The sequence below is a fragment of the Pleurodeles waltl genome, chromosome 1_1 (genome assembly GCF_031143425.1).
Source record: "Pleurodeles waltl isolate 20211129_DDA chromosome 1_1, aPleWal1.hap1.20221129, whole genome shotgun sequence".
Lineage (NCBI taxonomy): Eukaryota > Metazoa > Chordata > Amphibia > Caudata > Salamandridae > Pleurodeles > Pleurodeles waltl.
The window spans coordinates 20,541,789-20,557,945 of NC_090436.1; the positions used below are offsets into that span (position 1 = coordinate 20,541,789).

Here is a 16,157-nt window from a genome sequence, read left to right on the forward strand (position 1 = left end):
CTCTTATCTTGGGGAGTCGGAGCCGAGTGGGGGCTCTGGCAAGGCCTGTGTGCCAAAACTGGTGCTGGGGCTTGAAAAGAATTGCCCTGTAGATAACATACATATGTTTTCGTTTTTCATCTTCATATTTCAATTAAGCACATCCCTGCATTGACTGACATGTCATAAAATGAATCATTTCTCAATAATAATTTAGGGACACTCAGGAAAGTGTACCCCTCTCACCAGAAAGCGCCGAGGATGATTCCATTATCAAAGCCAAGAGATAATTCTGCATGTGATGTGCAGAACCCCAAGGACCAATAATATTATCAAACACCTGGCGAGCTTGTTTGTTTATCCTAAATATTAACACAGCTTTTGTGTTTGCGTCGATATGACCGGAAACAAAACACAGTCAAAATAATACAAAGTGACTTGTCGAGTATCACACAGTTTGGTCGATGGGGGAAGCCAGGATTTCAGCCCAGGTTTCCTAGTGACACAGATTGCAGGTCAGCCCCAGACAATATATCCTCCTCTATTCACTTTTACACAAAAAAACAATGTCTTGCGGTGCTTAGATGTCTTTCAAACGTTAAATTAGTAAACTTTCATCAAAATTGCTTTCTGCATATTTGTATCACATGGTAAACAAACCGATGTCATTAAGAAATAATTGTTGCTACAGATTAGCTAAACCGACTATGATTTACTCTCAGAGGAGGCCAAGAGCAACGCATGAAATGTATTTGTTTACAAATTAAGCAACACAGCAAATCTGCACTGATTAAAATGCATCTGTGATGCTTTACGTAGTACAACTTAAGTGGAAGACGGAGCACTCTATGGGGCATATTTATACTCTGTTTGCGCTGAATGTGCGTCGCAAATTTTGATGCACATTCGGCGCAAACCGTGCACCATATTTATACTATGACACCGACCCTGCGGACGTCAAAATTCCTCCGTGTGCTTAATTTTTTGGATGCGGTAAACCGCCTTGCGTTAACGGCATGCATGGTAGGCATTCCCGCCCAAAAAATGACTTTAAGGCCTGTGCGCCTTATTTATACTCCAGCGTCATTTTGACGCACAGGAGCGGGCGGGCCTTAAAAAACGGCACACAGCCTGATGTGCGCCTTTTTTTAACGCCTGGGTGAGGGCAGGCGTTAAGGGACCTGTGGGCTCACTTCCATGGTCTCAGACCATGGCAGCAGTCCACAGGTGCCCTTCCCTGCCCCCAGGGTCACCCCCTGCCACCCTTGCCCACCGCTGGAGGATACCCATGGATAGGGGGACCCATCCCAAGTAAGTTGAGGTAAGTATTATTATTATTTTTTTTAAGTGGCATAAGGGGCCTAATTTGGGCCCCCCTACATGCCACTGTGCCCAATGGCCATGCCCATTGGACAGAAGTCCCCTGGGCATGGCCGTAGGGCAGGGGGCATGACTCCTGTCTTTGCTGAGACAGGAGTCATTTCAATGGGGGTTGTGCGTCAACAAATGACGCAAGTCCGGTTAGAGGCATGATTTTTGACTCATACCTGACTTGCACCATTTTTTGATGCACAACTCCCATTTTTCCCTACGCCGGCCAACGTCAATCCTTAAATATGGCGCCCGCATGGCGCGTAGGAATGGCGTTAGCTGGCGGTACATTTTTTTAGGCAAACCAGTGCCGGCGCTGGTTTGCGTCAAAAAGTATAAATATGGGCCTACATGTTAATATCAGCGGCCTCCAGACTTTGCTAACTTGCAACTTGCAACCTACTGAAGGAGGAGACCAGTCCCTTAATGGAGGCAACGACATAAATTAGCAGAGTAAGTGGCCGAGCAGGCTAGTCTGTGTTCTGATGTTCCAAACTTCCATTATGGGGGAGCTGTGAAATTCAGCTTCAGGCTGGAGACACCTGTGCGTGTGTGTGCTTGGGGTGGGGGGGGGATGGGGAGGGTTGATGGGACAGGCAGCAGTCTGGCCTCACTCCGCTTATGCTGCTAGGAGTTCAGGACACAAATAAGGGTCACTGGAATTATGCAATACTGCAGCTGGGTGTTTTCTGCATAATTAGGGATTCGCCCTATTTGTCACATAAACCATCATCTACTGCATACTTTGCAAAATTTTACAGAAAAACAAAAAATAATTCTAGCTCAAACGGTTGAATTGGTGCCACCTGGCAACCACTTTAAATCATTGTGGTGGAGTAGATTTGGCCAACTGATGACTAAATCGTATTAGCAAAAACGCCATCAGCCATACATTTTTTACATAAACTTAAGCGGCCATACATTCTTTACAAAAAAATTCAGCAGCCAGACATTCTTTACAAAAACTCGAGGAGCCAACATTCTTTACAACAAAAGCCTCAGCAGCCAGACATTCTTTGCAAAAACTTCAGCAGCCAGGCATTCTTTACAAAAACTCCTATAGCCAGACATTCTTAACAGCAAAAATGACAGCAGCCAAGCAGTCTTTACAAAAATGTCAGCAGCCAGACATTCTTTAAAAAGACTTGAGCAGCCAGACATTGCTTTACAAAAACTCCAGCAGCAAAACAGTCTGTACAAAAACTTCAGGTACTACACATTCTTTACAAAAATGTAAGGACCCTCGCATACTTTGCAAAAACTTCAGCAGCCAAACATTCTTTAAAAAGACTTGAGCAGCCAGACATTCTTTGCAAAAACTCCAGCAGCCAGACATCCTTTACAAAAACATCAGCAGCCAGACATTGCTTTACAAAAACTCCAGCAGCAAAACAGTCTTTACAAAAACTTCAGGAACTACACATTCTTTACAAAAATTTAAGGAGCCTCACATACTTTGCAAAAACTTCAGCAGCCAGACATTCTTTACAAACATTCCAACAGCCAGACTTTCTTTACAAAAACTCCTGCAGCCAGACATACTTTACAACAAAAACTCCAGCAGCCAGACATTCTTTAAAGAGACTTCAGCAGCCATTCTAGACAAAAACTGCAGCAGCTAGACAATCTTTGCAAAAACTTCAGCAGCCAGACGTTATTTAGAAAGACTTCAGCAGCCATTCTTCACAAAAACGTCTGCAGCCAGACATTCTTTACAAAAACTCCAGCAGCCAGACATTTTTCCAACAAAAACCCCAGCAGCCAGACATTCTTTACAAGAACTTCAACAGCCATGCATTCTTTAAAAAGACTTCAGGAGCCATTCTTTACAAAAGCTGCAGCAGTCAGACATTCTTTACAAAAACTCCTATAGCCAGGCATTCTTTACAAAAACTCCAGCAGCCAGACATTCTTTACAACAAAAACCTCAGCAGCCAGACATTCTTTTCAACAAAAACCTCAGCAGTCAGACATTCTGTTCAAAAACTTCAGCAGCCAGTCATTCTTTAAAAATATTTCAGGAGCCATCCTTTACAAAAGCTGCAGCAGCCGGACATTCTTTACAAAAACTCCAGCAGGCAGACATTCTTTACAACAAAAACCTCAGCATCCAGACATTCTTTACAACAAAAACCTCAGCAGACAGATATTCTTTGCAAAAACTTCAGCAGACAGTCATTCTTTAAAAAGACGTCAGGAGCCATTCTTTACAAAAGCTGCAGCAGCCAGACATTCTTTACAAAAACTACAGCAGCCAGACATTTTTCCAACAAAAACCCCAGCAGCCAGACATTCTTTACAAGAACTTCAGCAGCCATGCATTCTTTAAAAAGACTTCAGGAGCCATTCTTTACAAAAGCTGCAGCAGTCAGACATTCTTTACAAAAACTCCTATAGCCAGGCATTCTTTACAAATACTCCAGCAGCCAGACATTCTTTACAACAAAAACCTCAGCAGCCAGACATTCTTTACAACAAAAACCTCAGCAGTCAGACATTCTTTGCAAAAACTTCAGCAGCCAGTCATTCTTTAAAAATATTTCAGGAGCCATTCTTTACAAAAGCTGCAGCAGCCAGACATTCTTTACAAAAACTCCTATAGCCGGACATTCTTTACAAAAACTCCAGCAGGCAGACATTCTTTACAACAAAAACCTCAGCAGCCAGACATTCTTTACAACAAAAACCTCAGCAGACAGATATTCTTTGCAAAAACTTCAGCAGCCAGTCATTCTTTAAAAAGACGTCAGGAGCCATTCTTTACAAAAGCTGCAGCAGCCAGACATTCTTTACAAAAACTACAGCAGCTAGACATTCTTTACAAGAAAAACCTCAGCAGCCAGACATTGTTTACAAAAACTGCAGCAGCCAGACATTCTTTACAAAAACTCTAACAGCCAGACATTCTTTACAACAAAAACGTCAGCAGCCATACATGCTTCACAAAAACTCAAGCAGCCAGTCTTTACAAAAACTTCAGCAGCCAATGATTCTTTACAAAAACTTCAGGAGTCACACACTCTTTGCAAAAACTCCCCCGCCAGACCTGCTTTACAAAAATATCAGAAGCCAGACATGCTTTACAAAAGTTGCAGCAGCCAAACAGTCTTTACGAAAACTTCAGAAGACACTCACTCTTTACAGACACTTCAGCAGCGGGACATTATTTACAACAAGGTCAGCAGCAAGACATTCATTGCAAAAGCTCCAGCAGCCAGACATTGTTTACAAAACCTAAACAGCCAGTCATTCATTACAAAACCCGTAGCACCAGACATTTTTTACAAAAACTTCAGCAGCCACTACTGATATTTAGAGCTATTTTATCCAAAATGGACGCGACATTGCATTTTGCTCTAAGAAACAGCGCTAAATGCAGCAGAAGACAAAAAGGGAATGGGAGTAGTGGCTCCCTCTCGATAAATGTGCTCTCACAATAGAATATGTTCCACAAATTACTCTTAATTACACCAGGAGTAATCGCATAATTATAGTTAATTCCGCATCAAAGAGTAACGCCGAATTGCCAAAATTACTCCACTGTAATTGAAATTCCACTCAGTCCCGACTGTTTCTCAAAGTTTACCAAATAATGTAATATTTTTTGGCAGCACAAAGGCTTAATTAACTAAAATTGGTAAAAAAATTAAAAGTAGTGCAGAGTAGGGAGCTCCAAAATATTTCTTACCCGGAGCACCAAATTCCTTGAGATGGCACAGGAGTGGATGTCTGACACTGAACTACGAACAGTAATTTGTTTAACGCATAATCACGTGAGGTTCATTAACAAATCAATTTAATTAACTTCTCACAGATAGTATCATAAAATATGCAATTCAAGGTCACAAAGACTTACCAAAGCATCAAAGACGAGGATGTCGTAGGTGTCTGTGTGTGAATATTCCATCATGATGGAGAACAGAGCATCAAGGGTATCCTGGAGAAACTGTGGGGAGAGAAGAGAGCCCGTGAGAAAGGAATGGGAAAGAAACTGAGGAGAGAAAAGAACATGTGCAAAGAGGGAGAGACTCAAAGAAACTGTAAGGAGAAGGAAGAGCCTCTGATCAGGAGTGTGACAGAACCTGTGAGAAGAGCCTGTGATCAGGAGTGTGATTGAACCTGTGAGGAGAGAGAAGAGTCTGTGATCAGGGAGTGTGATAGTACCTGTGAGGAGAGAGAAGAGCATGTGACCGAGGAGTGTGATAGAACCTGTGAGGAGAGAGAAGAGTCTGTGATCAGGGAGTGTGATAGAACCTGTGAGGAGAGAAAAGACCCTGTGATCGGGGAGTGTGATAGAACCTGTGAGGAGAGAGAAGAGCCTGTGATCAGGGAGTGTGATAGAACCTGTGAGGAGAGAGAAGAGCCTGTGATCGGGGAGTGTGATAGAACCTGTGAGGAGAGAGAAGAGCCTGTGATCAGGAGTGTGATAGAACCTGTGAGGAGAGAGATGAGCCTGTGATCAGGAGTGTGATGGAACCTGTGAGGAGAGGGAAGAGCCTGTGATCAGGGAGTGTGATAGAACCTGTGAGGAGAGAGAAGAGCCTGTGATCAGTAGTGTGATAGAACCTGTGAGAAGAGCTTGTGATCAGGAGTGTGATAGAACCTGTGAGGAGAGAGAAGAGCCTGTGATCAGGAGTGTGATAGAACCTGTGAGGAGAGAGAAGAGTCTGTGATCAGGACTGTGATAGAACCTGTGAGGAGAGAGAAGAGCCTGTGACCGAGGAGTGTGATAGAACCTGTGAGGAGAGAGAAGAGCCTGTGATCAGGGAGTGTGATAGAACCTGTGAGGAGAGAGACGTGCCTGTGATCAGGGAGTGTGATAGAACCTGTGAGGAGAGAGATGATCCTGTGATCAGGAGTGTGATAGAACCTGTGAGGAGAGAGAAGAGCCTGTGATCAGAAGTATGATAGAACCTGTGAGGAGAGAGAAGAGCCTGTGATCAGGAGTGTGATAGAACCTGTGAGGAGAGAGATGATCCTGTGATTAGGGAGTGTGATAGAACCTGTGAGGAGAGAGAAGAGACTTTGATCGGGAATGTGATAGAACCTGTGAGGCGAGAAAAGAGCCTGTGATCAGGAGTATGATAGAACCTGTGAGGAGAGAGAAGAGCCTCTGATCAGGGAGTGTGATAGAACCTGTGAGGAGAGAGAAGAGCCTGTGATCAGGAGTGTGATAGAACCTGTGAGAAGAGCCTGTGATCAGGGAGTGTGATAGAACCTGTGAGGAGAGAGAAGAGTGTGTGATCAAGAGTGTGATAGAACCTGTGAGGAGAGAGAAGAGCCTGTGATCGAGGAGTGTAATAGATCCTGTGAGGAGGGAGAAGGGCCTGTGATCAAGAGTGTGATAGAACCTGTGAGGAGAGAGAAAAGCCTGTGATCGAGGAGTGTGATGGAACTTGTGAGAAGAGCCTGTGATCAGGGAGTGTGATAGAACCTGTGAGGAGAGACAAGAGTGTGTGATCAGGGAGTGTGATAGAACCTGTGAGGAGGGAGAAGAGCCTGTGATCAGGGAGTGTGACAGAACCAGTGAGGAGAGAGAAGAGCCTGTGATCAGGAGTGTGATAGAACCTGTGAGGAGAGAGAAGAGCCTGTGATCAGGAGTGTGATAGAACCTGTGAGGAGAGAGATGAACCTGTGATCAGGGAGTGTGATAGAACCTGTGAGGAGAAAGAAGAGCCTGTGATCGGGGAGTGTGATAGAACCTGCGAGGAGAGAGAATAGCCTGTGTTCACGGAGTGTGATAGAACCTGTGGGGAAAGAGAAGAGCCTGTGATCAGGGAGTGTGATAGAACCTGTGAGGAGAGAGAAGAGCCTGTGATCGGGGAGTGTGATAGAACCTGTGAGGCGAGAGAAGAGCCTGTGATCGGGGAGTGTGATAGAACCTGTGAGGAGAGAGAAGAGCCTGTGATCAGGGAGTGTGATAGAACCTGTGAGGAGAAAGAAGAGCCTGTGATCAGGGAGTGTGATAGAACCTGTGAGGGGAGAGAAGAGTCTGTGAGCAGGAGTGTGATAGAACCTGTGATGATAGAGAAGGGCCTGTGATCAGGGAGTGTGATAGAACCTGTGAGGAGAGAGAACAGCCTGTGATCAGGGAGTGTGATAGAACCTGTGAGGAGAGAGAAGAGCCTGTGATCAGGGAGTGTGATAGAACCTGTGAGGAGAGAGAAGAGCCTGTGATCAGGAAGTGTGATAGAACCTGTGAGGAGAGAGAAGAGCCTGTGATCGGGGAGTGTGCTAGAACCTGTGAGGAGAGAGAATAGCCTGTGATCAGGGAGTGTGATAGAACCTGTGAGGAGAGAGAAGAGCCTGTGATCGGGGAGTGTGATAGAACCTGTGAGGAGAGAGAAGAGCCTGTGATCGGGGAGTGTGATAGAACCTGTGAGAAGAGCCTGTGAGCAGGAGTGTGATAGAACCTGTGATGATAGAGAAGAGCCTGTGATCAGGGAGTGTGATAGAACCTGTGATGATAGAGAAGAGCCTGTGATCAGGGAGTGTGATAGAACCTGTGAGGAGAGAGATGAGCCTGTGATCGAGGAGTGTGATAGATCCTGTGAGGAGGGAGAAGAGCCTGTGATCAAGAGTGTGATATACTATTTGAGTGGTAGATTCTGATCTGAAAGGGGTAACCAGGTCATATTTAGTATAGCCAGAATGGTAACACAAAACCCTGCTTTTTGGTGGTTGGATTTTATAATACTATTTTAGAAATGTCACTTTTAAAAAGTGAGCATTTCTCTGCACCTAAAATCCATCTGTGCCTCACAGCCTGTCTCCAATCAACGTCTGGGCTGGGCTGAATGACAGCTCCCTTGTGCATTTCACTCAGACAACCACAAACACAGGATGCGCAGTCATACCTGCACTCATCTACATAATGAATGGGTCTTCCTGGGCTGGGAGGGTGGAGGGTCTGACACTTACATTTCAAAGGCTAGTGGCCTGCCCCAACACAATGCACTGCCAAACCCCCTACTGGGACCCTGGCAGGCAGACCTGTACTGAAAGGGGAACTTGTGCACGTCAAAACCACTCTTTGAAGTCTCCCCCAGTTCAAAGACATTTTTGGGTATATAAACTGGGTCTCTGACCCCACCAACTCAGACACTTCTGGACCTGCACCTGCAACCTGTCAAGAGGAGCTGCCTTACTGCCCAAAGGACTCATCTGGACTGGTTTGTTGAGAAGGACTGCTGCACATGTGTCGCCCTGCTGCCCTCTGACTTTGCTAACAAGTGCTCTCCAAAGGCTTGGATTGAGGTTGCCTCCTGTTTTCTGAAGTTTCAGGGCCAAAAGGACTTCGGGGGTCATTCTGACCCCGGCGGTCTCAGACCGCCGGGGCCAGGGTCGGCGAGAGCACCGCCGACAGACCGGCCGTGCCCCGCAGGGCATTCTGACCGCGGCGGTTCGGCCGCGGTCAGACTAGGAAAACCGGCGGTCTCCCGCCGGTTTTCCGCTGCCCTACAGAATCCTCCATGGCTGCGGAGTGCGCTCCGCAGCCATGGGGATTCTGACACCCCCTACCGCCATCCTGTTCCTGGCGGGTCTCCCGCCAGGAACAGGATGGCGGAAGGGGGTGCTGCGGGGCCCCACATTGTATTTCAGTGTCTGCTTTGCGACGCACCCGTCGCACCTTCCCACTACGCCGGCTCAATTCTGAGCCGGCGTCCTGTGGGAAGGTTGATTTGCCCTGGGCTGGCGGGCGGCCTTTTGGCGGTCGCCCGCCAGCCCAGGGCAAATCCCAAAATACCCTCAGCGGTCTTTCGACTGCGGAACGGTATTTTGGTGAGGGAAGTCTGGCGGGCGGCCTCCGCCGCCCGCCAGACTTAGAATGACCCCCTTCATCTCTTCAAGGAACTCCTTGTGTTCCAAAAATCGACCCATAGCCTGCCGAAAACGATGCACAGCCTACCTTGTGACAAGAAAATTGCCACACAGCCAAACCGGAACGATGCAGCCCGACTTCTGAGTGAAGAATTGATGCAGCGCCTACCTTGCAGCAGGAAATTCGCTGCACAGCTCTACTGGATTGACGCACAGTCAAACCAGAATGACGCAGCCTGACTTCCAGATGGAAGAAACGATGCAGCACCTGCCGTGCGACAGAAAATTAGATGCACCACCTACCGGATCGACGCATGCCTGTGACTTCATCCCACATGCTCAGAATTTCCATGCATCGTCCCTGGGTGTCAAATAGATCCCCGCATCACAGTGAGGAACCAAGACTGCGCACCGTAAATCAACGCAAAGCCCCTTGCAGCGTGGAAGAAATGACGCATCGCCTGTGCTATGCAAGAAATTCCAACGCACACCCTATTTTTCCACGCATCTCCTCCTCTGCGTTCTCTCTGCATGTAATTTTTTACGCAAATCAGGTTAGTGAAACCAAGAGACAACTGAAGATTTCTAAGATGTAAGACTCTTTTTAGTCTTGCAAAACTGATATCTCAACTTGTGCTTATTGAATATCATTTTGACCTTAAATTAACCAGATAAATATCTTACATCTTTCTAAACCTGTGTGGTGTGTTTTTTGTGGTGTTTTCACTGTGTTACTGTATGAGTTAATGCACAAATACCACATTGCCTTATAAGATAAGCCTGACTGCTCAGTGCCAAGCTACCAGAGGGTGGGCACAGGATAATTTGGATTGTGTGTTACTTACCCTGACTAAGATTGTGGTGCCTATTTGGACAAACGTGAATACCTCTGCCAACTAGACACCCCATTTCTAACACCCTACATAGTCTTTGTTTTTTACGCATCCCAGGTACTGTGTGTTAAAAGGATATAACCATTGAGTCTATAGATTAAGACTCATTCAAACCTTCAAAAAGTGATATCTTTACTTGTGTATGTTGGATGTTTGTGGCTTTGGTCTGGTTTTAGTCAGATACATTTTGGCAGTTTTCTAAACTGGTGTAGAGTACTTGTGTGGTGTTTTCACTGTGTTACTTTGTGAACTTGCTCATTGTCTTGAGATGAGCCTGGCTGTTTGAGCCAAGCTACCAAAAGGGTGAGCAGGGGTTTTCTGAGCTGTGCATCTCCCTTACCCTGACCAGAGTGAGGGTCCCTTCTTGGACAGGGTGTAAACCGACTGTCAAGTAGAGACATCATTTCCAACAGAGGACAACCCTGATAGGTACCTCTCCACAATCCAAAGCTGCGGAAAACCACTCCATTCACCTTACCCCTTGCCATGGGAGAGCTATAAAGCAGTCTAACCCAGGTGCAAACCGTGGCCCAAAACCAAATTTCTCCAAGACGAATACATAATTCCATTCAATGGAATCAAATGCCATCTTGGCGTCTAGGGCCATTAGGACGGCCTGTTCCGCCGGTGACTGCCATTAAGTGAAGCACTCCGTAGTGGCGTCTAAGGTTTAGCCTAGCGCTCCTATTGGGCATGAAGCCCGATTGGACTGGATGTATAAGTGAGATAATGACGCGTCGGAGTCTAGTTGTCAGGGTCTTTGAAAGCACCTTCGCCTCAACATTTAATAAGGAGATTGGTCTATAGGAACTACAGGCCATCAGAGGTTTGCCGTCCTTATGAAGGACCACTATCGTCGCAGTTCTTTGGTCATCCAGCAAGCAGCGCTCTGAACAGGCCTCCTGGAACATGTCCGGCATGGTTTAGCCACTATGCTTACCATTCCATTGTACATTTTGATTGGCAGACCATAGGGGCATGGGAGTTGTCCGATTGCAGGTATCGTAGGACCTGTACTAACCCTTCTTCTGTTATACCCGCTTCCAAAGCTTCCCGTTCTTCCCTAGGAACTCCACGCAGAAGGATGTCTCTCAGGACGTCGGTGCAATCTGCAGCAGTCATCGTCGTCGAGAAAGCGTAGAGGCCCTCGTAATATTTGGTAAAGGCCTCGGCTATGGCGTCGCAAGCCGTCTGTGGCGTACCCGCTTCAGTTTTCACCTGGAACACCCAAGAACATTGTTGATCCCTATTTTCTAACCAGGCCAATAGCTTGCTGGCCTTCTCACCCACATCATACCACCAAAGCACATTCTCAGGCATGATCTCAGGCAGGGCTCTCAGATTCTGCTGGTGCAGTTGTCTTCCGCTGCATTAGTGGCTTGGGCCGTCGTCACCAACCGGGCTATGCCATTCTCTATGGTAGTACACTCCAGTCTCCTGTCTTTCTTTTTTGCCCCCGTCAGGGCCTGGGCCTGACCCCGTATCATGGTTTTAAACACCTCCCATAGGGTACCTGCAGTGACACCGACCCCAGATTTTCTTTGAAGTAGAGATCAGCTCCCGCTATTAACTTGTCCTGTAGCTCCCTGTCTCGTAGGCGCCAGGAACTCCCCCTAGGTGGCAGTGGGCAATCTCGAGTTGGGCCCTTCAGAAGGTCTTCAACCGGACAGTGGGCAGATGTCCCCCTCACATGATGTACAGCAGCCCTGAACCTGGATGTACATGGAGATAATGCTGAGAGGTAGAATGCAGGCTCTACATGATCCAGGAGGTTGGCGGTGATGCTGAGAGGTAGAATGCAGGTTCTACGTGATCCAGGAGGATGGTGGTAATGTTGAGAGGTAGAATGCAGGTTCTACGTGATCCAGGAGGATGGTGGTAATGTTGAGAGGTAGAATGCAGGTTTTACACGATCCAGGAGGATGCTATTACTATTGAGAGGTAGAATGCAAGTTCTATATGATCCAGGAGGATGGTGGTAATGTTGAGAGGTAGAATGCAGGTTGTACATGATCCAGGAGGATGGTGGTAATGTTGAGAGGTAGAATGCAGGTTCTATATGATCCAGGAGAATGGTGGTAATGCTGTGAGGTAGAATGCAGGTGGTTCTACATGGTACAGGAGGATGGTGGTAATGTTGAGAGGTAGAATGCAGGTGGTTGTATATGATCCAGGAGAATGGTGGTGAGGTCGAGAGGTAAAGTGCAGGTTCTACATGGTCCAGGAGGACGGTGGTAATGTTGAGAGGTAGAGTGCAGGTTCTTAATGGTCCAGGAGGACAGTGGTAATGTTGAGAGGTAGAGTGCAGGTTCTTAATGGTGCAGGAGGATGGTGGTAATGCTGAGAGGTAGAATGCATATTCTGCATGGTCCAGGAGGATGGTGGTAATATTGCGAGGTAGAATGCAGGTGGTTCTACATGATCCAGGAGGATGTTGGTAAGGTCGAGAGGTAAAGGGCAGGTTCTTAATGGTCCAGGAGGACAGTGGTAGTGTTGAGAGGTAGAGTGCAGGTTCTTCATGGTCCAGGTGGATAGTGGTAATGCTAAGAGGTAGAATGCATATTCCACATGGTCCAGGTGAATGGTGGTAATACTGAGAGGTAGAATGCATATTCTACATGATCCAGGAGGATGGTGGTAATGCTGTGAGGTACAATGCATATTCTACATGGTCCAGGAGGATGGTGGTACTCTTGAGAAGTAGATTGCAGGTTTTATGTGATCCAGGAGGATGCTGGTAATATTGAGAGCTAGAAAGCAGGTTCTACATGAACCAGGAGGATGTTGGTAATGCTGAGAGGTAGAATGGAGGTTCTACATGATCCCGGAGGATGGCGGTATTGCGGAGAGGTAGAATGCAGGTTCTAAATGATCCCGGAGGATGTTGGTAATGCTGAGAGGTAGAATGCAGGTTCTATATGGTCCGGGAGGATGGTGGTAATGCAGGGAGGTAGATTGGAGGTTCTGCATGATGAAGAAGGATGGTGGTAACGCTGAGAGGTAGAATGCAGGTTCTACATGATTCAGGAGGATGGTGGTAATGCGGGGAGGTAGATTGGAGGCTCTGCATGATCAAGAAGGATGGTGGTAATTCTGAAAGGTAGAAGCAGGTTCTACATGATCCGGGAGGATGGTGGTAATGCGGGGAGGTAGCTTGGAGGTTCTGCATGATGAAGAAGGATGGTGGTAATGCTGAGAGGTAGAATGCAGGTTCTACATGGTCAGTGTGGCTGTCCAGTGACACAGTAGAGATACAACAGGTCTCAGGATGGATTGGAGGAGAGCTTTATTCTAGGAATTACTGCTTGGTCTCTTCTCTAATAGTCATAAAGCGTCCAGAAACATGCTCCCAAGTTACCAAGGGATTGTTTTCTTGAAGTTATGTGGTTAAGTTTTTCAAGTATGGCTAGGGGGGGGGCTCTGCTACCTCTGACTCTTGAATCCTCGCCACAAGACACCTAAATCTGACAGGCAATTTACCAGTCTTTCAAGGTCCACATTTGCATTTCGTTTGCATTAACGAGACTGCACTGATTGAGATGCGAGGGGCACTTTACTTGAACAGAAGAAAGCCCTCCCTGTCATGATGCGACATGAGCCATATGTCCCAGCAGAGGGGCCAGCCAGGAGGTTTCGGCAGAGGTTTTTACAGACCCCCATAAACATAAAGGAGCACATATAGAAAAGAACAAAAAAACATAAACTGGCATAGGGAAACTCAGGAGTCACTCGGTTAGGATCAGTGGACATTTCTCCCCCCAGTTCAGGATTTGTCCCCGCGGATAACTTCAAAGACTGTTGGATGGCACCTAGTGTGGGTAGGCACGCCTTGTTTGTGGGCAGCGGGGCAACACAGTGTAAGTCAGCACTAGAAACTCGGATGTTTGGTAGACCCGTCCCTAAACGTCACATAGCTCCTGCCTTCCGTCTCCCCTTTACCTGTTTTTCTGAGTTTTTGGAAATGGGCACCTGTAGCATGAAAGCCTGAGCTCATGCATCCTTGCCCACATCTCTGTGAATCTGGAAGATTCACTTCAGTCCCTTGTTATTTATTCTCTGTGCATAACATGTGCTGCACGTCCCGAGACTTGAGAAACCAAGTGCACGGGGGTGTAGATTAACTCATCAGTAAGCCATGGGGGGCAGGGCAAGGGGGACCCCTCTACTGACCCACGGATAAAGCACATTTTTTGTACTTTGTATGTATTATTTTCATGACCCCTTTCAGATAGGATTCAGGCTCTTTGTCGGCTGGGGCAGAGCTCAAGAGGTTTGGCGGTGCCAGTGTTACGCTCCCATGCCTGGGGGGGGCCCTCCTGAGCGCCCCCTCCTGCCTCTAGCAGCCGCCAAGCTCTATTTAACTCTGGACTGACTGACACCGACCTGCCGCCTCACTGAAGGCTCATCAATATATTCAGTTAACTTCCTGCCCTGTCCCTGAGCTCATTCTCTCGGCGGCTGCTGTCTGGAATCATAAAACCAGGGCTTGGGATGGACGTATAGAGGTACAGGTACTCTCTGTCCCGGAGCACCTGTCTGCTGCTGAGGAGTGAGGGCCGGATCACCTGTCTGCTGCTGAGGAGTGAGGGCCGGAGCACCTGTCTGCTGCTGAGGAGTGAGGGCTTGGGATGGAAGTATAGAGGTACAGGTACTCTCTGTCCCGGACCACCTGTCTGCTGCTGAGGACTGAGGGCTTGAAATGGAAGTATAGAGGTACAGGTACTCACTGTCCCGGATCACCTGCCTGCTGCTGAGGAGTGAGGGCCGGATCACATGCCTGCTGCTGAGGAGTGAGGGCTGGATCACCTGTCTGCTGCTAAGGAGTGAGGGCTTGGGATGGAAGTATAGAGGTACAGGTACTCTCTGTCCCGGACCACCTGTCTGCTGCTGAGGACTGAGGGCTTGAAATGGAAGTATAGAGGTACAGGTACTCACTGTCCCGGATCACCTGCCTGCTGCTGAGGAGTGAGGGCCGGATCACATGCCTGCTGCTGAGGAGTGAGGGCTGGATCACCTGTCTGCTGCTAAGGAGTGAGGGCTTGGGATGGAAGTATAGAGGTACAGGTACTCTCTGTCCCGGACCACCTGTCTGCTGCTGAGGAGTGAAGGCTTGAAATGGAAGTATAGAGGTACAGGTACTCACTGTCCCGGAGTACCTGGCTGCTGCTGAGGAGTGAGGGCCGGATCACCTGTCTGCTGCTGAGGAGTGAGGGCTTGAAATGGAAGTATAGAGGTTCAGGTACTCACTTTCCCGGAGCACCTGTCTGCTGCTGAGGAGTGAGGGCTTGGGATGGAAGTATAGAGTTTCAGGTACTCACTTTCCAGAGGCACCTGTCTGCTGCTGAGGAGTGAGGGCTTGGGATGGAAGTATAGAGGTGCAGGTACTCTCTGTCCCGGAGCACCTGCCTGCTGCGGAGGAAGGAGGGCTTGAAATGGCCGTATAGAGGCACAGGTACTCTCTGTCCCGGAGCACCTGTCTGCTGCTGAGGAGTGAGGGCTCGAAATGGAAGTATAGAGGTTCAGGTACTCACTGTCCCGGATCACCTATCTGCTGCTGAGTAGTGAGGGCTGGATCACCTGTCTGCTGCTGAGGAGTGAGGGCTTGGGATGGAAGTACAGAGGTTCAGGTACTCACTTTCCCGGAGCACCTGTCTGCTGCTGAGGAGTGAGGGCTTGGGATGGAAGTATAGAGGTACAGGTACTCTCTGTCCCGGACCACCTGTCTCCTGCTGAGGAGTGAGGGCTTGAAATGGAAGTATAGAGGTTCAGGTACTCACTTTCCCGGAGCACCTGTCTGCTGCTGAGGAGTGAGGGCTTGGGATGGAAGTATAGAGGTACAGGTACTCTCTGTCCCGGAGCACCTGTCTGCTGTTGAGGAGAAAGGGCTTGAAATGGAAGTATAGAGGTACAGGTACTCTCTGTCCCGGACCACCTGTCTGCTGCTGAGGTGTGAGGGCCGGATCACCTGTCTGCTGATGAGGAGTGAGGGCTTGAAATGGAAGTAAAGAGGTACAGGTACTCACTGGCCCGGAGCACCTGCCTGCTGCTGAGGAGTGAGGGCCGGATCACCTGCCTGTTGCTGAGGAGTGAGGG

At 47.9% G+C, this 16,157-nt stretch overlaps 1 protein-coding gene across 1 annotated transcript in view; it reads right to left on the minus strand.

The window, feature by feature from the left end:
* The window catches only part of LOC138255404 (dedicator of cytokinesis protein 2-like), a 1,984,107-nt gene that overhangs the window by 1,487,693 nt on the left and 480,257 nt on the right, over positions 1 to 16,157 (minus strand). The window contains exon 20 of the mRNA XM_069205837.1: positions 5,207 to 5,296. Coding sequence (XP_069061938.1) covers positions 5,207 to 5,296 — 90 coding nt within the window. The remainder of the gene's footprint in view (positions 1 to 5,206; positions 5,297 to 16,157) is intronic.